The sequence below is a fragment of the Myxine glutinosa genome, chromosome 7 (genome assembly GCF_964187855.1).
Source record: "Myxine glutinosa chromosome 7, kmMyxGlut1.1, whole genome shotgun sequence".
In the NCBI taxonomy this organism is placed as follows: Eukaryota; Metazoa; Chordata; class Myxini; order Myxiniformes; family Myxinidae; genus Myxine; species Myxine glutinosa.
The window spans coordinates 174,618,675-174,640,562 of NC_136267.1; the positions used below are offsets into that span (position 1 = coordinate 174,618,675).

Sequence of the window (21,888 nt, forward strand, 5' to 3'; positions counted from 1 at the left end):
TACGTGTGATATGATTTAACGGATGTTTATATAAATCGTTTAAAATAAAAAAGCCTTCAATTTCTGATAATTTGCCTTTTCATTTGGGCCTCCCAATTGAAGCCCCGCCCGTAGGGCGGGTACTGTTGCTAGTACATGATGATTTACATATGCACCTCACTTTAGTTTGTGATCTGATCAAAGATGGCCGATTGGTAGACTGGCGGCCATTTTAGTTGTAAAAAAAAAAACCCCCGATATTGAAAGCATCCTCCACTATTTTTCGAACATACATGGTCCGATTTTGTTCAAACTAGGCAAACAGATAATGAATGATGGCATACATATGCATCTCACTTTATTTTGCTATCTGATCAAAGATGGAGGACTGGTGGCCATTTTAATTGTAAACAAGTACAAAAAGTTTTAATTAAAACAAAAGCCGCGCCGATGTTACACAATGCCTAGATGCAGCTGTGCCTATAACGTCGATGTTATAGGCACAGGACATTCCTATTGATTCGATTACTTGATGTTATTTTTGTGCAAAGTGAAAATATATCTCGGCGATTTCCCGTGTGTGGCGACGAATTTTTAATATATCTCGGCATTTTCCCGTCTGTTATTTCAGGCGGTGTATGACTGACCATGCCGCGATTTAAAAAAAATATATCTCGGCAATTTCCCGTGTGTGGCGACACGTGAACGAAGCTATGCTCCTCTCTCCACATTATTGTGACGACGTATAAATTTAATAATATTTTAATATTTTTAATTATTATTTTAATTAATATTATAATTTTAATTTTAATTATAATATTAATATTTTAATTTTAATTAATATTTTAATAAATTTTAATAATATTTTAATTAAATATTTCATCGTGACGATTGTCATCAAATGGACGAATTTTTAATATATCTCGGCATTTTCCCGTCTGTTATTTCGGGCGGTGTATGACTGACCATGCCGCGATTTAAACAAAAAAATATCTCAATGGACTTGAAGTTACAGGCCTTTGAGAATTCATTTCGTTCTATAAAGGGCAACTTTCATCGGATTTTCTTCCCGTTTTTTTTCAACCGAGTCTAAAACTATGTTAGCGACTGTGAAAAATGAAATGATATATCGAATTTGATTTGAAATAAAACTGTGAGAGAGGAAGACACCACAGGCCTACAAAACAGGCCTCAAAGCTATGCGAGTTAATAAAATGGTGGATATTTGTTTATATGAAGCCTCTCCCACAATGGGTGGAGCTATGGTTCCCAGAATGGGTGGAGCTTTGAGGTTTTGTCTTCTCTGCAACAACAAGAACAAGAAGAAGAACAAGAAGAACAACAACAACAGCAGAGTGCACTCTATGACCAGCGTCTGCGACGCGGCTAAAAAGACCCAGTATTGAACACGTCGTCAACCATTTCTCGGATATGCATTTGCGAATGTTCTTCAAACCTGGCACACAGTTAATAAATGTTGGCTTACATATTATATGCATGTTATCTTGTTTCGAGATCTGATCCAATATGGCCGACTGTTTGCTATTTTGTTACTTAAACATGTCCACAACAATTTCCCATACATGCCTGGCCCGATTTTGTTAAAACTAGGCGCAAGCACAGTACATGATGGCATACACGTGCACCTCACTTTATTTTGCGATCTGGTCAAAGATGGCCGACCGGTAGACTGGCGATCATTTTAGTTGTTAAAAAAAAAAAAAACAGTAGTGAACACGCCTTCCACCATTTCTCGGACATGAATTTACCCATGTTGTTCAAACATGGCACACAGATAATGAATGATGGCTTACATATGCACGTTATTTTGTTTTGAGATCAAATCCAAGATGGCCGACTGATGGCAATTTTGTTACTTAAACGTGTCCCCATCCATTTCTCGACAGGCATGGACTGATGTTGTTCAAAATTGGCACAAAGACAATCGATGAGAGCATACATACACAGATCTTGTTTTGCAATCCAACCAAAGGTGGCTGACTGATGGCCTTAAACTCAGCACAACAACATTACTAAACCCACGGGGGCTATGACATTTTCGCTTTGTTTTATTTGGTATGTAGGCTGTGGCTGCTGTTTGCATCATTGCTGGGAGCATGCCTGTGCCACTGATGCAGTGCCCCCCTGTTTGATACACTCAGTTGGTATGCATTTTGCCAACCTCTGAAGGATGTCAGGCTGAATCAACCCACCTGATGGTATTTAAAAGCACAACTGGAGCTCAAACTCAAGAGTCTAAGAACTTAAGCGAGTCATCTTAACCGTGAAGCTGAAATCCAGAAGAAATATTGTTACAAATTTTTATAAATTTGCAGATATCGGGCTATTGTGTGTATCTCATTCACATTACTTTTAAAATATATAATCCTCATGTGTTTCCCTCTGTTTTCAGATTAAATACACTAGTGGGGTCACCCGTGGAAATCCCACGGGCATGGCGGTGTATCGTTGCGATCGGTGCAGCCGTTTTTGCGGCACCCGGGACAATAACGTCCGGCGGGAGTCCAAACCTGAAAATGCCGGAGACCAAAGCTGAAATTGGAAAAACAATATACCCCATTTTACTCCAGGGGGTCCCAGGAATACCCACCCAAAATTTCGTTGCGATCGGTTCAGTTGTTTTTGCGGTACCTGGGAACGGACGGACGGATAGACAGACGGACTGACATTTGGTGAATTATAGTAAGATAAACAACATTTGACAACGTAATTTATGAACTTGGTCATTGTAGGAATAGCTTGAGTCCTCAAATCGTCATTTATTTCATATAACTCCAACTACCAGACCCTGACCAATTTCACCCTGCAAAAGAGCGTTATAAGTACCAGGACTAGAGACGGCCAGCTTAACAGGCCAAGGGGATTAACCCCCCCCCCCCCTGGTGTTGGGCTAGCGGCTAGGGTGCCGGCTTAGGATCCTTGGATCCTGGGTTCGAATCCCGGTCAATCGCTGAATTAACGCCAGGGGGGTTGACTCAGCCTGTCATCCTTCCGAGGTCGGCTAATTGAGTACCAGTTCACTGGTAATTCCCTGCTTGTCGTTAAAGGTGGTAAAAAGGGTTGGCGTCAGGAAGGGCATCCGGCCGTAAAACATTGCTTCAAAAAGGGGACCGAAAAACAACAACAACCACAGTTCCCGAAAAAGGCCAACCCCCGCTTTGCGGGGAAAAAATGGCCTCTAAAGGTGTTTTTTTTTTTTTTTTAACCAGACTCGGTGGTGTGATGGACAGAGCATCCGCTTTGATTCTGCAGTTCAGTGATTCAAACCCCGGCCGAGTCATACCATAAACTTAAAAAGTGATGTATGTTGCTTCCTTGCTTCACTCTCGATATATGAAAGGATAAAGCACAGACGAAAAACATCCCCCATAAATCGCTAATAATAGCCCAGGATTTGATGAACCGAATTGCCTCCTCCTGCGTCGAAGTTCCCTGGAAGGGCACTCATTATGATACAACTCGAGAATTGTCATCATTTATTATTTTCATCAGACAGCTCCTAACAGCTTACTTTATAAAAACATACATTTATTTGGCCATTATAATGAAGAAGATCCTTTATTTCCAATATGGCTCCAATTAATCTTGATGGTATCAGCATTTGGAGACTTGATTCATGCGCAGCAGCAATTGGCATGTTTTATTTCTCTTTTTCTCTTCCTGAAAAGATAATTTTTTGATATCCACCTTAGCGAGCAGTTGTGTTTTTTCATCTTTGCTAACAGAACAGGATAAAGGCCTTGGTGTGATGCTAATGCGTGCATTTCTCTATTCCACACCCCAGAGACCAGATGAGGACGTCGTGGTGGACAGAGGAGGCATGCGTGCCATTTGCACCACCAACTTTGAGAAGGAAGAACTAGAAGGTAAAGTGACTGGTACATCTTCAATATTGCTTGTGGAAATATCTGATGATCGATTGAGTGAGCAAGTTCATTTCATTTTCCTTAAGGGAACAAATATATATAATGTACAGAAAAATTAGTAACACTGATGTACAATATTTGCGTAGCACTTACACTCTTCACCTCCTTAATTGTTCTGAAGTAACAGTACAATTAGCTTGATTTAAAAGAAAATAGGACCACTGGAGCTGTAGCTTATCTGGGCCCTGGTCTAATGTTGTAACCTACATTTGGTTGCATTCTGACTGGTGGGTCTGGAGAAGATTTTTGAAGGAAGTTGTGATTTTTTATATTGACTAATTCAGCCATTTTAACTCACTTCCGGTCACGTGATCAGCATGACCGATGACATTTAACATCCCTACCCTGACCCAATGTTGTAACCCAAATTTGATAGCATTCTGACTGATGGGTCTGGATAAAATGATTTTTGAAGGAAGTTCATAATTCCGCTATTTTGACACACTTCCGGTCACGTTACCGGAACGAGCTTTGTAATTCCCGTTACCAGTCAGGAGCAGAACCCTGCTGCCAAATTTCAGCCGGATCGGCCCAGCGGTTTTGCCAGAAAAGTCGAAATAGGTGACGGCAGACGGACAGATGGATGGACAACCGGTGCACGACGGCGATACTTTATATGGAATTCCAATTCCAGATAAGCCAAAAATGCCCTATAGTCTCTAATGTAGGAATCTAGCAGTTTTGGGAGAAAGCCCATGTGTAAGGGTTCTTCAATGCTGGCTCACTTTATTGATATTCCCAAACTAAGCACAAGACTTAACCAAGAATCTGTCAAGCATGGTGATGTTTTAGGATATTTATTGACGGGATAGCATCTCAGGCTGGGCCAGAACAGACCATGACATTAAATTTGGATCAGGCCATTTAGGAAACAATAGCCTGGTGTTGGCTTAGCGGTTAGGGTGCCGGCTTGGGATCCTAGGATCCTGGGTTCGTTGGCTTAGCGGTTAGGGTGCTGGCTTGGTATCCTAGGATCCTGGGTTCGTTGGCTTTGCGGTTAGGGTGCCGGCTTGGGATCCTAGGATCCTGGGTTCGTTGGCTTAGCGGTTTGGGTGCCGTCTTGGGATCCTAGGTTCCTGGGTTGATTGGCTTAGTGGTTTGGGTACCGGCTTGGGATCCTAGGATCCTGGGTTAGTTGGCTTCGCGGTTTGGGTGCCGGCTTGGGATCCTAGGTTCCTGGGTTCGTTGGCTTAGCGGTTAGGGTGCTGGCTTGGGATCCTAGGATCCTGGGTTCGTTGGCTTAGCGGTTAGGATGCCGGCTTGGGATCCTAGGATCCTGGGTTTGTTGGCTTCGCGGTTAGGGTGCCGGCTTGGGATCCTAGGATCCTGGGTTCGTTGGCTTAGCGGTTAGGGTGCCGGTTTGGGATCCTAGGATCCTGGGTTCATTGGCTTAGCGGTTTGGGTGCCGGCTTGGGATCCTAGGTTCCTGGGTTCGTTGACTTAGCGGTTTGGGTGCCGGCTTGGGATCCTAGGTTCCTGGGTTCGTTGGCTTAGCGGTTTGGGTGCCGGCTTGGGATCCTAGGTTCCAGGGTTCGTTGGCTTAGCGGTTTGGGTGCCGGCTTGGGATCCTAGGTTCCTGGGTTCGTTGGCTTAGCGGTTTGGGTGCCGGCTTCGGATCCTAGGATTCTGGGTTCGTTGGCTTTGCGGTTAGGGTGCCGGCTTAGGATCCTAGGATCCTGGGTTCGAAACCCGGTTGATCGCTGAATTAACCCCAGGGGGGTTGACCCAGCCTGTCATCCTTCTGAGGTGGGCAAATTGAGTACCAGTTCACTGGTAATTCCTTGTGTGTCGCAAGAGGCGACTAACAGAGTTGGTGGTAGGAAGGGCATCCGGCCATAAAACATTGCTTCAAAAAGGGGACCAAGGTGCCCAAAAAAGGCCATCCCCTGTTCTGTGGGGAAAGATGGCCTCTAAAGGTTCTTCTTTCCATTTGGAAACACAGCTATGTGAAGCTGCTCTGCTTTACTCTCATTTAAAACAATTGTTTTGTATTTAGAAATCAATTCAACGTTTCATGATTCATCTGACAGTTAAATCTGAGCCTGTCTTCATGATGGACCAGATTCTTGGCTTATTCACTTCCAGATTTTTAAGGTTTATTACATTATCTTAAAATATTTTCAAGTCTTTTGTGTGTTTGTTCATGCGTTTTTGTGTTTGTACGTTATGCTTTCACTGCTGAACCATAGCACCTTGAGGCCCTAAAATATGGGTGTATGTACAGTCACGTGAAAAAGTAAGTACACCCCATGTAAAGTTTTGACTTTTTCAACATACAGCTATTTCATCTTCATTTCAACAATATTGAGAGATAAAGGTGATATAATATAACAAATATCATGAAACATTTCCATTTTGTAGTCCATTGTATAATTTCAACAAACATAAATGCAAATTTCGCATGTGGAAAAAGTAAGTACACCCCAACATTTATCACTACTTCAAATACCTAAAATTAGAATCAGGTGCACCAGCTCAGGTGCAAATGATTAGAACATCGTTGGAGAGGATCTTGGAGGAACCTGTCTTATTTAAACCTCAGACATTTAGTTTGGTTTGCTCTTTGTTGTTGAAGTTTGTGGTGTCACCATGCCTAGATCAAAAGAGCTCTCTGAGGCCTTCAGAAAGAAGGTTATAATAACAATAATAATACATTTATTTTATATAGCGCTTTTCAAGAAGCCCAAAGGCGCTTTGACAGAGTACAAAAAAACAAGTGCAAAAAGACAAAAATCAATAGGTAAATAATCAAAGCAAACGGAAGGAGAAGGAGAAGGAGAAGAGATAGTCAGGGGTTAAATGCTGTGGGTTAAATGTTGAATGCAGTGTTGAACAGGTGGGTCTTGAGTGATGTTTTGAATGTGGGGAGTGAGGAGGAGTCTCTGATGGTGTGAGGTAGTGAGTTCCAGAGGGTGGGAGCAGCGATGGAGAAGGCCCTGTCCCCCCAGGATCTGAATTTGGCCTGCATGGGGGGGGGGGGGGGGGGGGGGTCAGGAGGTTGGTACCAGCAGAGCGGAGGTTGCGGGTGGGAGTGTGTCTGGAGAGGAGGTCAGTAAGGTAGGATGGGGCCAGGTTATGGAGGGCTTTGAAGGTCAAGAGGAGGATTTTGTACTGGATTCTCTGGGGGATGGGGAGCCAGTGAAGCTTGTAAAGGACGGGGGTGATGTGGTCACGGGTCCGGGAATGGGTGAGTAGACGGGCAGCGGAGTTCTGAATGTATTGGAGTTTATTGGTGATTATTGAGGGCGAACCAAAGAGGAGGCTGTTGCAGTAGTCAAGATGGGAGGTGCCTACGAGTCTGGGAAGGGATTTAAAAAGATCTCCAAACAATTTGAAATCAATCATTCGACTGCCCGGAAGATCATCTGCAAGTGGAGAAGATTCCAAACAACTGCCAACTTGTTCAGGCCAGGCCGCCCCAGCAAGTTCAGTCCGAGAGCAGACCGCAAGATGCTGAAAGAAGTCTCTAAAAACCCCAAAATGTCATCACGGGACCTACAGGTAGCTCTTGCCACTGTTGATGTGAAAGTGCACGAGTCTACCATTAGAAAGAGGCTGCACAAATTTGATCTACATGGGAGGTGTGCCAGGAGGAAGTGTTTGCTGTCCAGAAAGAACATCAGGGCAAGACTAAAGTTTGCCAATGAACACCTAGGCAAAGACCAGCACTTCTGGAACAATGTGCTCTGGACAGATGAGTCAAAGATAGAGCTATTTGGCCACAGTACCAGAAGACATGTTTGGCGAAAACCAAAGACAGCATTTGACCACAAGGACCTGATACCAACTGTAAAGCATGGTGGTGGAAATATTATGGTTTGGGCAGCTTTGCTGCATAAGGGCCTGGGCAGCTCACTATCATATAATCCACTATGAATTCTTCATTGTACCAGAGGGTGCTTGAGGATAATGTGAAGCCATCTGTCGGAAAGTTGAAGCTCAACCGAAGGTGGACCTTGCCACATGACAATGACCCTAAACATCTATCTATAATTCCAGTAATCTCTGTCTGTACGTTTGTCTGTGACCGCTGTTTCTCGACAACCACGGGTCCGATATACTTTTAACTTGCCAGGTATATTGCTGGGGACCCGAGGATGTGCCTTTTCAAGGTTTCATATTAATCGGACAATTACTTACCGAGCTATGTCCAAAAAACGATTCAACCAATCAGAGAGCAGCGAACGATCGCGTGTGCCGGCGTTGCGAATGGACCAAACCATTCCATGTAAATAGAGGGGGGGGTTCTGTGGTCGTTGCGAATGGACGAAACCATTTCATGTAAATAGAGGGGGGGGGGGATTGTCACTGTACTCGCAAGCCGTTCGCCGTTCGCTTTGGCGTTGCGAATGGACCAAACCATTTCATGTAAATAGAGGGGGGGGATATAATTTTAGATAGATATATAGTACGGGCATATATATAGTACGGGCATGCCCTAGTACCAGTAAATCCACCAAGGAATGGCTGAAAAGAAAGAAATGGAGGGTTCTGGAATGGCCAAGTCAAAGCCCGGATCTAAATCTCATCGAGATGTTGTGGGGGGATTTTAAACGAGCTGTGCATGCAAGAAACCCCTCAAACATCGCACAGCTGAAAGAATTCTGCATGGAGGAGTGGGCAAAAATTTATCCCAGTCGACGTCAGAGACTGGTAGACAGTTATAAGAAACGCCTACTTGAGGTTGTTTCTGCCAAAGGGGGCAAATACCACCTATTAGAGCCAAGGGTGTACTTACTTTTTCCACATGCGAAATTTCTTTTTGTTTATTGAAATTATACAATGGACTACAAAATGTAAATGTTTCATGATATTTGTTATATTATATCACCTTTATCTATCAATATTGTTGAAATGAAGATCAAATAGCTGTATGTTGAAATATGTTGAAAAAGTCAAAACTTTACATGGGGTGTACTTACTTTTTCACGTGACTGTACGTACTTCAGAATCTGGGCAAGGTTTTACCCTATGCATGTTGGCTTTAGCATCCATTTTGCGGTTACTAAAGGACACTATAAAGTGTATATTGGGATGTGGGGTCAGCCAGTGCTGCCGCTGGCCTGCAGGCAAAAGGTAACCACCATAAGGCCAATAAATCCATAGCTTTTCAATGTCCAACGCGTCCCAAAACTATCGCCAGGAAAAGCTCACCCAGCCGGGCAGCCCCTGCTAGTCTAATGTATTTCAAATCATGAACATAATGTTCACTCCAAGAGCTGAAATGCAGCCTGATAGACTAGACGGATTTATGGAAAGGCCATGTGTGAGGTTGTAGGTGCATTTTTGGGTAAAAGTTGGGAACCTCACCTTTTAACATAATTTGGGTATGCTGAATTCGATACACTCGGTTCCCAAGCCGAATTTTGGGTTTTTGACATTCTAATTAGCATAAACAAAATGGCCGCCGAATTGCCATTTTTGGACAATTTCTTTGAACAAGCATTTATATATCATGTATATACATGCAGCTCTTTTACTTTAACTTTACAACTTTTACCCCAAAATGCACCTAGAAGCTTATACTTGGCCTTTTTTCATAAATCCGTCTCGTCTATATTATGGTTGGCGACATATTGAAAGAGACATTCAAACTGATATTGAAATTGGACACTGTAAAATGGGAAATGGTTTTAATAAGACAATGTTTCATCCAACCATTTATTCTAAAATCAAGTATACATGGCCATGAAGCACAAACATTCAGGAATGTCACACATGTTGTTTTGCCAAACTACATCAAATTCATACAAGGGGTCTTATCATCAGTCTTTTGCTGACGGGCACACATTCATGTGCACCTCAACTCTGAATAGCGGCATTTGCGGCGTCGAGTCTTGCATTGCTTCTGGCAATCTGGCATGCACAACAAATCATCTCGAGGTAACTTTCTGGGATTGGACTCATTGACATCAGAATAGGCTCTAGTCCTGAATCGCCACGTTTCCATCCCATTTCCACAGGTGCAGGAAGGTCAGGTATGGCACAATGAGCATTTCTCCATACCATGGCTTGATACTGCACTCGCATCAAATGGAAATGAAGAGCATCACTTGTCGGTGACATCGCTTCTGGTTTACCAGTCTTGGAGAACAACATATGTCGTGCTGAATCAACAGAGGTTGTTCTGTGCACATTATATATTCTGCAGACGAACGCTTCTGCAGATTTTGATTGTCTCCTCTGAGTTCACCAATGCCCAAGTTCTTCAGCAGTTTATGGCGCTCTCTGAAGACTTCCCATGATGTTAGTTTGGTGTGATTTGCAAAATAGGAGGTGGTGTCACACCTAGTTAATGCATGGAATGGTAGCACTGCTGTGGACAAGCTTCTCGGTAGATTGTTTAAAACAGCATCAATTGGTGTATAACGCCGTTTCTTTGATGTACCTGCCATCATCCAAAGATGTTCACATTGTGCACGTGGGAAGTGGGAAACCAAAAGCAGGAGAACATCGGTGTCCCTTGATGACACAACAACTGTCTTAAACCGGCTGTGCACAGCATGCAACACCAGCCTTGTGTCAGCTTCTTCGTGTGTGGATCTCAGCGCATTCAAATCAGTTGTCCCTTTTGACGACCTGACCTCAAGTTCCTCCCTGAACCCTACAGCAACTACAATTTCTGCATGTATATGCATGATATATAAATGCTTGTCCCAAGAATGTGTCCAAAAAATGGCAATTTGGCGGCCATTTTGTTTATGCTAATTGGAATGTCAAATACTCAAAAATTCGGCTGGGGAACCGGGTTAATCGAATTCAGCATACCCTAATTGTGTTAAAAAGTGAGGTTCCCAACTTTTACCCAAAAATGCACCAAACATTTACATTTCTCAGAAATCCATCTAGTCTATGAGGGTGTATCCCAGTGCAATGACGAGAACGCCACTCAGTAGAGCGCATACTCCCGCCGTGGGTGAAGTTGGAATAATACGTTTTGTTTAACATCCCCTCGCCCCAAAACAATAAATGAAAAAGAAAGTAGGTCCTAACTGTCAGATAATTAATTTTGATATATCTCGGAATTAGAGGAGAAAAACATCATTTAAGAATAAGAATAAAAGCTTTAATGCAGTAAAACAGAAAAAATCTTTCCCAAAAGAAATTCCTGGATCCGGAATAATATCCTGAGCTTCACCAAAAACTAATCAATTCTTCCTTATCCCAAGGACAATCATCCCACCAACTTTCATCCAAATCCGTTCAGAACTTTTCCAGATATCTTGTTCACAAACACACGAACATACGAACACACACACACACACGGACGGACACGATCGAATGCGTTACTCCCTGGTGGGAGTAATAAACCTGAAAATCGCAGAGCCAGAACCAGAATTATTTATTTGGTCTGGGAAGCCCTTGCGAGGTTTCTTCTTCTTCAGCCCCTCACAACCCTGGGTGCAATCTTTTTCGCAATATGGAATATGCGATCTTTTTTTAAAAAGTTGGAATTTTGCCAAATCTGTTTTATTCGTTTGTTAATATACCTCAGCCATTGACAAATCTGGAACTAAGTCTTTATAAGTTCATCAAATACTGACACCGCGAATGACATTCGCTGAGCTAAATGTTGATATCTCTTCTGAGGTAAAAAACAAAAAACAAAAAAAAAACAGTTTTAAAGCATTATACGTATCAATCGATACATTTTATGAAACGGGGAAACCTAATACACACTTTGGTGGTTTTAAAATGACAGAATATGTCTTTATTAGAAAAAAAAAATGAACATTGAAGACTACGCTGCTAAAAAAATACACCGCTCTAACGCATAACCACGAGTTTAAACTACATTTACAACAAATATGAAAACTATTTTCATATCACAATGTTAAATATAGAATATATAGAAGATAATGTTTTAAAAAATGAGCCCTGTCTTCCAATGGTAAAAAAAATTCCTTCAAACAATTCCTGGATCGGGAATAATATCCTGAGCTTCACCAAAAACTAATCAATTCTTCCTTATCCCAAGGGCAATCATCCCACCAACTTTCATCCAAATCCGTTCAGAACTTTTCCAGATATCTTGTTCACAAACACACGAACACACACACACTCACACACACACACACACACACACAGACACGAGTGAATGCATTACTCCCTGGCGGGAGTAATAACGACAGAGAAAAAATTTGTTACCGACGATAAGAATTACATACATACATGAAATTAATACTAGCAGACAAAGCTGAACTGTTATTAAATGCTCTTTACTCTCTACAATATTTAGGCTCAAGGAAGAGTGAGGTGACCGAAGAAACGAACTGGCATTAGGGCAGCGGGCCAACTGCTGGACACAAAACGCAACTGGGAATGAATGAACAGGAAAATAATTGATGAGAGGGGAGGAAACACTTCCAGCTGCACGTGGGAAAGTTGGGTTAGGATGTAAGTTTAAAAAAAAGAAGATCTTTTTTGGTAAGGAAGGATAGGACAAGGAATGTCAGTGCACTGCCCGTTTTATATGACGAAGGGAAGACGGGGATCGCAGAGGCTCTGGAAGACGATTCCTAATATGGGAGAAGTGAGTATCAAGAGTTGAGGCTGGGATTTATTGATTTATTTATGTATATGATAGAGACTCATGGAAGACCTGGAGAAGAATGGAATGGAACAGAGTGGAAAGGGAGAAACACCAACAGCAAAGTAGAAGTGAGAGTGGGATCAAAGGGGTGGGCAGGGGAGGGGAGAAGGACTTATGGGGCGGAACAAGCTGCACACAAGATTAATGAAAACCACCACGAAGAGGACCGGGAAAGCGGGGATGAAACAGAGAGCGAACAAAGCGACAGACAACTCACAAAAGAGAGGAGGGAGAGGGGAAAAACACAATAACCTGGAAAATGGAATGCTTGGGAATTGAGTAATTTGGGGTAGAAGAGATCATGAGAATGGAGGAGGTGACCTAAGGTCGTGATGAACAGCTGTCTGAAGCCCTGAAGGAATGTATCGGACTGAATTCTTAGGTGGTTGATTCCACAGGCAGGAAAGAAAGAGAAATGAATGAGTGGAGCTAAGCAGTGATTCTGGATTTTTGGAGTTTCACCAGAACAGGTTTGCTGTTGGACCGCATGCTTCCTGCCGAGATCTTGGGGTGGGTGGCAAAGCGTGGGAAGAGCAGAGAGTCCAATATCAAAAAGGAGGTGGTAGAATACAGAGAGGCCACCAACCGTTCTGCGATGTGAAAGTAACAGGTCAAGATGCTCACCTTCATCATGGGAGATCCCAATGATTTTGAGGACCTTCCTTTCCATGGCATCAATAAGGGTTAGGTCTGAGGCAGGGCACCAATCCAAAGGGAAGAGCAATACTCCAGAAAGCTGTAAATTAAGGCATTATATAGGTTGTCCAAAGTTCAAATTGGCCAATTAATTTGGTAGATCATTGAAATAGAACACGAATGATGTAGATTTTAAGATTCTGCCTTGTGGAATCCCACCCTGAAGGGAAAGATCATGTGAAAAAACACCATCAAGAGCCACGTGCTGTTTCTGGTAATAGAGGAAAGCAGAAAACTATTTGAGCAATTAGGGGGTCTTTATACCAAATGAAAACAAATTAGAAATCAAGGCTGGATGCCATGCAGTATTAAAACGTTCGGGAGATATTCAATCACTCTCATCCAATCAAAGCCTTCTGTCATATTCAGATTATACTTCTCAAATGACAACTGTGTGGCAAAGCCAAAATAGCTGTACCCTCTTACAATCCATAGGATACATACAGGTAGGAGACAAAAAATAGAAACGCCAATGGAAAGTCGCTTAATAAGGCGTCTGGCCACCACAGACAGCTAGTACGGCCTGTATGCGCCGTGACATCGAGTCCACCAGCGTCTGAAATTATGCAGGATGGATGTGGCACCATTGTTCCACAAGAAAGTCAATCAACTCACACCTGTTTGGAGGTGGAAAACGCTGACTTAGGGGTCGTTCTTCTAGAATATCCCAATATCCCATAAATGCTAAATTGCGTTCAGATTGGGTTCAAATCTGGAATGTCCCTCTTCCGGTATGATAGACCTGAGCCTCGTCCTGGAGGTGGGGTTGCTATCTTTATCAAAAACTCTCTTCCTCACTCGCCCTGCACTACCCTCTCTCCACCTCACCCCCAGGAGTACCTCTGGCTACGGCTTCCCCTTCGCTCCCACCTCTTGTTCATATGTGTGTTGTACCGTCCACCAAACAGTGATGACTCCATTTACATTTCGCTGTCTGATATTATGGACCAACTTCTGTCTACTCATCCAAACTCTCTCTTCCAGCTGGCTGGGTGTGGGTACCTCTCTCACCAGCCATGGCTCCTCAGCAAAGGACTTCTGCGACCCACTGGGACTGACACAATCTGTCAATTTCCTGACCCGGATCTCAGTCAACGGAGCATCTTCTCTTCTAGACTTGGTTATGACTAACTTCCCTGAAAATGTCTGCTGCTCTTCTTCTGCTCCAATCGGCTCATCTGATCATTTGCTTGTTAAAGTGGATATATCTCTGACCATTCTCAGAGAGCCTCCTCAGCGTCGACGAGTCTGACATTTCACTCAGGCCGACTGGCACGGTCTTTAAGCAGCCATCAATCATCTGGACTGGTCTCCCATCTCTACCACGTCTGACATCAACTCATCCTGGGAATTCTTCCAAGGTAAATTGCTCTCTCTCATGCACAGATTTATCCCATCTCATCTTCAGTTGTCATTCCCTTCCTCCCGTCCATTGTACACAGAATCTTGTGGTGAGGCAGTTGCCCTGATACAACTTGCCTTCGCCTCTTGGAAGGCAAATCCAACGGAAGGAAATCCCATTTCCTTTCACAAAGCCCGAAACAAGTGTGTGTCCACCCTCAGGAGAGCCAGGGAGCACTATCTCTCCTCTTTCAAGACCGAACTCTCAAACCTGTCTCCCTCCTCCAAATCCTGGTGGCGTCTGGTCAAATCTGTTTCTGGTGTTTGTTCCCCCTCCATCCCCTCCCTTACCTCAAGTAAGTTTCTTCCTCCGATAATTTTTTAAGTGATTCTTCACCAATGAGTGATGGGGCCAAAAACGATATATAACATATATCAAAAGGTTGTGGATGCATTTAGATCAAATTCGGTGGACAGGTTAGGCATCTGGCAAGGACGAATGAATTCGATTTTGGTGAGGATCTGAATCCTGATCCGGATATGAGAATTTAAAGGTGATTCTTCACCATTCAGTGATGGGGCCAAAAATGATATAAAGCGTGATATTTCAAAACGTTGTTGACGACTAATGACAAAATTTGGTGGATGCATTGGGTAAGTGAAAAGAACAAGCCAATTAGATTTTGGTTGAGGTCCGGATCCAGATCTGGCCGATCAGTGGATACAAAACGTGAACTGTTCAGCCTGGCATCGGTATGCTCTCTACCGAGTGCCTTTCTCGTTTTGCTTTGTTTGCATTTCATCCCCCTTTTCCCTTGCAGCCCATCATGCCGTCTTTGTCGGTGTGCACTTGCCACGCGACAGACGGAGTCACCGACGCCACCGTCACCACCGGCATCAGCACCACTCACAACCCAAGGATTCTGAACCCAGCAATGAAGGAGGGGATAACCCAGCATACGGTAAGGTGTACAACTCAGAAAAATCTCAAACGTGTCATTCATATGATTTCCAAAGCAGTTCATAATTCTCTCATGACTTCTCGGAACACGGTATTAACTTATCGGAACACGGTATTATAAGCCCCATTTCCTCTTCTATTTGGCCTGTCATTGTATTTGATCATTGCTTGTTTTGCCCTGCTTTGTTTTCTGTTCCTTATTACCTCCGCCACCAAAGGTGGATGGAGGTTATGTTTTCACCCCTGTCTGTTTGTCCGTTTGTTTGTTTGTGAACAAGATATCTCAAAAAGTTGTTGACAGATTTGGACAAAACTTGGTGGGCCGGTTGTGTGTCTGACAAGGACAAATAGATTCGATTTTGGTGAAGATCTGAATATGGATTCGGATATGAGAATTATTTAATTTTTTTGTGATTCTTCACCATTCAATGATATTGCCAACCGGATGGAGGTATGTTCTCTACTGAGTGCGGTTCTAGGTCTTCTTTTCATTTGTCATTCCCAGATTAACTTTTGTAATCTCAATATGCAGGTTGTTTCAATTAAATGTTTAATGATTTTATATATTGAAAACTACAATAACTTGTCTTTGTGCATTGCCTTATGGGTAAGAGCTGATTTCACAACAAATATACATCCTTCTTATAGTTTCCAAAAGATTATGACATTCGGGACCATATTCATGTTATTGTTATTAAAATGACTTGGGGCTTAATGAATGAGTTAATTATTTAGTTATTTCATAATTATTGTTCGACGAAGTGTTTTGTAACCTCAGTTAGAATTTACCAGAATGTTTGTAGAGGAAGCTCTTTGTCACCAGCATATGCATCTCTATATCTCCGAAACCTCTACATGGAAAACAAGAAAGAGCAATCAGAGATCGCAGACCCTCACCAGGATGTGTTTTAGTGTTTTTAAAGGCTTTTGTGTCTAAACAAATATGGCGGCCGAAACACGTGACCGATGACGTCATCATTATTTATTTTTTCTCCACCAATTTATCCCCAGATGACGCTCAATACATTTCATCTTGATCGGATGAAGTTCTGTACTTGTCGAATTATGACGTCATAATGGAGCCACCTATGACATCATCATTAACATATTTTATTCCCCATGGAGAGTTCTTTAAAATGATCCATGTCTCAAAATTTTCTATGCAGCGCTTTCCGATATATAGAGGGGCAAAGTGTTTCAGTTTTTGCAAGATGGCGGTCGAACCACGTGTCCGATGACGTCATCTTTGTTTTTCTCCACCAATTTATCCCTAGATGATGCTCAATAAATTTTATCTTGATCGGATGAAGTTTTGTACGTGTCGAATTATGACGTCATAATGGAGGCACCTATGACATCATCATTAATATATTTTATTCCCCATGGAGAGTTCTTTACAATGAGCCATGTCTGAATATTTTATATGCAGCGCTTTCAGAGATTTAGAGGTGCACAGTTTTTGAGTTTTTCCAATATGGCGCCCATACCACGTGACATATGACGTCATACTTTTCATAAAAAAATTACACAGGTGGAGTTGCACCTATGGTTAAAATTTCCTGTCAATAACCTTCTGCAATTTCGAAATAAAGGTTGATAAAAATGGCATCATATGTCACGTTGTCTGGCAGCCATATTGGATCTAAGCAAAAATCTTTGAAAATATTCTCCTCTTAAACTGCCTAACCGATCAATGCAAATCTTTAACTAATTGATCAACTACCCATGGGAAATATAGTTTGATAAAAGTGACATCATCAGTCACTGGTCTGGCAGCCATATTGGATCAAAAAAAAAATCCTTAAAAAACAGAAGAGTTGGCTTGCACCAAGTCCTTCTCGAGACTACGCAGGGTAAGTATTCTATGAATACCATCTAGTTGTTCATTAAACCAGTTTCTTTTCAAAGCATTATCACTGGGGATTATAAATTCATGGAATCGCCTTCTAACGTGAACAAATTATATTTAAAACCCGTGCGCCGAACCCACCGCGCAGCCAAATTAATGAATCATACAGCACATTGCACCGCGTCGTCACCTCATGTGTGCACAATGCCCCTGCTCGGTATCTTGCAAGTCAATCTCCGGTGGACTTGCATTGCCTATTCGGGAGACTGAGTCCATGTCATTACGTAAGCAGGTGATGAGAGGCCATGTAATTTGAGAAAGAAAAACTTAACGGAGGGGAGAGAAGGTGAATATATTGAGCATGCGGTTGAGAGCAATCAAAATTCCACCACATTTGCAGATGTATAACTGGGATTGTCCCTTATGATCCCCACACTTTTTGAAAAAATAAAAATAAATTACGCCTAGGTCCCCCGTCGGTGAAGTGATGTGAATTGACAAAGTGGAAGACGCAGAAAACATGCTATGATATGATATTTCGCTCACAAGGTTCAGACATACTTGGAGGCGGCCATCTTGGATTTTGACGTGGCGACGCAATTTTCAATAGCCTTCTTCCTTGTGCCGAGATACACCCACACACCAAATTAGAAGTTGGTACTTCGCTTATTTTTCAAGATATTTCACTCACAAAGTTCAGACATATAAATGGTGGCGGCCATCTTGGATTTTGACGTGGCGACCCAATTTAAAATAGCGTTCTTCCTTATGCCGAGATACACCCACACACCAAATTAGAAGTTGGTACTTCGCTTATTTTTCAAGATATTCATCTCACAAGGTTCAGACATACATGGCGGCGGCCATCTTGGATTTTGACGTGGCGACCCAATTTTAAACAGCCTTCTTGCTTGTGCCGAGATGCACCCACACACCAGATTAGAAGTTGGTACTTCGCTTATTTTTCAAGATATTTCGCTCACAAGGTTCAGACATACATGGCGGCGGCCATCTTGGATTTTGACGTGGCGACCTAATTTTAAACAGCGTTCTTCCTTGTGCCTAGATACAGCCACACACCAGATTAGAAGTTGGTACTTCGCTTATTTTTCGAGATATTTCGCTCACAAGGTTCAGACATACATGGCGGCGGCCATCTTGGATTTTGACGTGGCGACCCAATTTTAAACAGCCTTCTTGCTTGTGCCGAGATACACCCACACACCAGATTAGAAGTTGGTACTTCGCTTATTTTTCAAGATATTTCGCTCACAAGGTTCAGACATACATGGCGGCGGCCATCTTGGATTTTGACGTGGCGACCTAATTTTAAACAGCGTTCTTCCTTGTGCCTAGATACACCCACACACCAGATTAGAAGTTGGTACTTCGCTTATTTTTCGAGATATTTCGCTCACAAGGTTCAGACATATATATGGTGGCGGCCATCTTGGATTTTGACGTGGCGACCCAATTTAAAATAGCGTTCTTCCTTATGCCGAGATACACCCACACACCAAATTAGAAGTTGCTACTTCGCTTATTTTTCAAGATATTCATCTCACAAGGTTCAGACATACATGGCGGCGGCCATCTTGGATTTTGACGTGGCGACCCAATTTTAAACAGCCTTCTTGCTTGTGCCGAGATGCACCCACACACCAGATTAGAAGTTGGTACTTCGCTTATTTTTCGAGATATTTCGCTCACAAGGTTCAGACATATATATGGTGGCGGCCATCTTGGATTTTGACGTGGCGACCCAATTTAAAATAGCTTTCTTCCTTATGCCGAGATACACCCACACACCAAATTAGAAGTTGCTACTTCGCTTATTTTTCAAGATATTCATCTCACAAGGTTCAGACATACATGGCGGCGGCCATCTTGGATTTTGACGTGGCGACCCAATTTAAAATAGCGTTCTTCCTTATGCCGAGATACACCCACACACCAGATTAGACGTTGGTACTTCACTTATTTTTCAACATATTCATCTCACAAGGTTCAGACATACATGGCGGTGGCCATCTTGGATTTTGACGTGGCGACCCAATTTTCAATAGCGTTCTTCCTTATGCCGAGGTACACCCACACACCAGATTAGAAGTTGGTACTTCGCTTATTCTTCAAGATATTCATCTCACAAAGTTCAGACATACATGGCATCACACATACATGGCGGCGGCCATCTTGGATTTTGACGTGCGTTGCACCCACACACCAAATTTGAATGCGGTCCTTCGCTTACGCACGCATTCACGCCCGCACGCACGCACGCCCGCACGCACAGACGGACAGACGGACGGACACACGGACGGAGGGGAAAGCCATAGTCCCCCTTTCGCTATGCTGTGCGACGGGGGACAAAAAAGGGGGGGGGGGGGATATTGAAATCTGCTCCGTCTGTCTGTCTGTCTGTCACACTATCTCTTCTGAAACGGTTGTGCGGAAATTCACCAAACTTGGTATTTATGATCATCACATGACAGGAAGGTGCAAGAAAAGTACAATTTCTGGCCCCACCCCCTGGGGTCATAGGTCAAATATCGAAAAATGCAATTACGGGCACATTATTCATTTTTTAATGAAACTGTATATGCAATCAACATTGGGGGATGCGTGAAATATGTAAGATGTTTTTTGAATTTTATCTCCAGATCATACCCCAGGGGATGGGCCTCGGGATCACAGGGGTCAAAACGGGGAAAAAAATTAAAATTAAAATCTGACATTGGGTAATAAATTCCTGGTGGAAGTTTTTTTCCCATCTTTCAACTTCTTTTGGTGGGAAGCGTGGGGATTGGCGATGGTGCTTCATCAATTTTTCTTTAGTTATTACTAGCAGAAGTACCCGGCATTGCCGGGCGGGGGAGGGGAGGGGGAAGAGGAGGGGAGGGGAACGGGGGGGAGGGGAGGAGAGGGGGGGAGGGGAGGAGAGGGGGGGAGGGGAGAAGTGGGGGGGGAAGTACCCGGCATTCCGTGTATAAATGTGAGGGAGAAGAGGGGGGAGGGGGAGGGGGAGGGGGGGAGGGGAGGAGAGGGCGGGAGGGGGAGGGTGAGGGATGGGAGAGGAGAGGGGTGGGAGGGGGGAAGGGGAGGGGGAGGGTGAGGGGGAAAAGGTAGGGGGAAAAGGGAGGGGGAGGGGCAAAAGGGAGGGGGAGGGGAGAAGGGGAGGGGTAGGGTGGAGGGGGAAGGGAGGGGAGGGTGGAGGGCGGAGGGGGAAGGGGGAGGGAAGGGGAGGGCCAGTCAACAATGACGTTGCAGTTCTCATGGTCGGAGAGCAGCACAACAATCGCGACATCGTCCTGAATCTTCGCAACAGCACGAAGCGGATTTTGGAGACTCACCGATCCTGTGACGCACTCCAGTACCGGCGTTGCCGGGTGGGGGAAGGGAGACCCATACATTCCCAACCCGTACATTCGCCCTCTCGACTCAAGCTCACTCGGACAAAAGCCTCGCACAAATTACACCGTGAAGGCCCAATGGCCATGTCTATGCCACAAATCAAGTACGTGAGCGAGTCGGGCGCACTGAATTGAAAATATATAGAACGCTCATACTCCGTGAAAAGTGAAGCCAACTGGCGGCGGGGATGGAATAACTCACATTATTTCAACCTGATCGGTGTTTCACCTCGCTCCGGTGGATTTACCTGCCGATGCGCTTATTACTTGGATTTGTCCCAATGGAGCAAGGTGATTAAGAGGTCAAAGGATACCAGAGTCAACGACTCTGAAGTTCAGCTACATCTTAGCTCAGCCACAGCTAAATACAACACAAACACATGACAGGTAAATACATACATGAATAGGCTAACAACGGCACGTTAACATTTTTTTTTTTTAACTTTACTTTAAACACTTATCGCAGACTCATGCGGCACACTCAATTGATTGTGCTTATTCGGAACATCACGTGATCGCTCTGAGCGAATCAGCGTGCTGCTCTGCCACCGGTCAGAATCCGTGTATAATATTCCTCGCTGAAAAAAAATCTATGTGAAACATGCTACTATCTATGCTAAATCATGCTAAATCATGCTAAATGCTAATTATGCTAAAATCTATGCTACTTGCTGTGAGTTTATGGCGGCAAGGAACATCACGTGAGATCGAGTCACGAACATCATTCGTGATCACGTCATCACGTGATCGTGATCGTCATCAATGAGCGCGAATGAGCGAATCAGCGCGCTGCTCTGCCACCGATTCAGATTCCGTGTATAATATTCCTCGCTGAAAAAAAATATTGATCGAAAGATGAAAGAAAAAAAAACCTATGTGGTGTGAATGGCAATGTTCCTCGCTGAAATGTGAAAAAACGCAATCGCTTTTCGCTCTGAAATACGTGCGAACGCGTAACTGAGTTAATGGTGGCAAGGAACATCACGTGATCGCTCTGAGCGAATCAGCGCGCTGCTCTGCCACCGGTCAGATTCCGTGCATAATATTCCTCGCTGAAATGCGCTGAGGTAAAAATATGGTAAAAAAAATATTATGAAATATATATTTTTAGG

General features: G+C 43.5%; 1 protein-coding gene across 1 annotated transcript in view; it reads left to right on the forward strand.

The window, feature by feature from the left end:
• Positions 1-21,888, forward strand: part of LOC137431849 (electroneutral sodium bicarbonate exchanger 1) — a 211,964-nt gene that overhangs the window by 41,476 nt on the left and 148,600 nt on the right. Inside the window, exons 2-3 of the mRNA XM_078782766.1 lie at positions 3,785-3,866; positions 15,378-15,518. Of these exons, the coding sequence (XP_078638892.1) occupies positions 3,785-3,866; positions 15,378-15,518 (223 nt within the window). The remainder of the gene's footprint in view (positions 1-3,784; positions 3,867-15,377; positions 15,519-21,888) is intronic.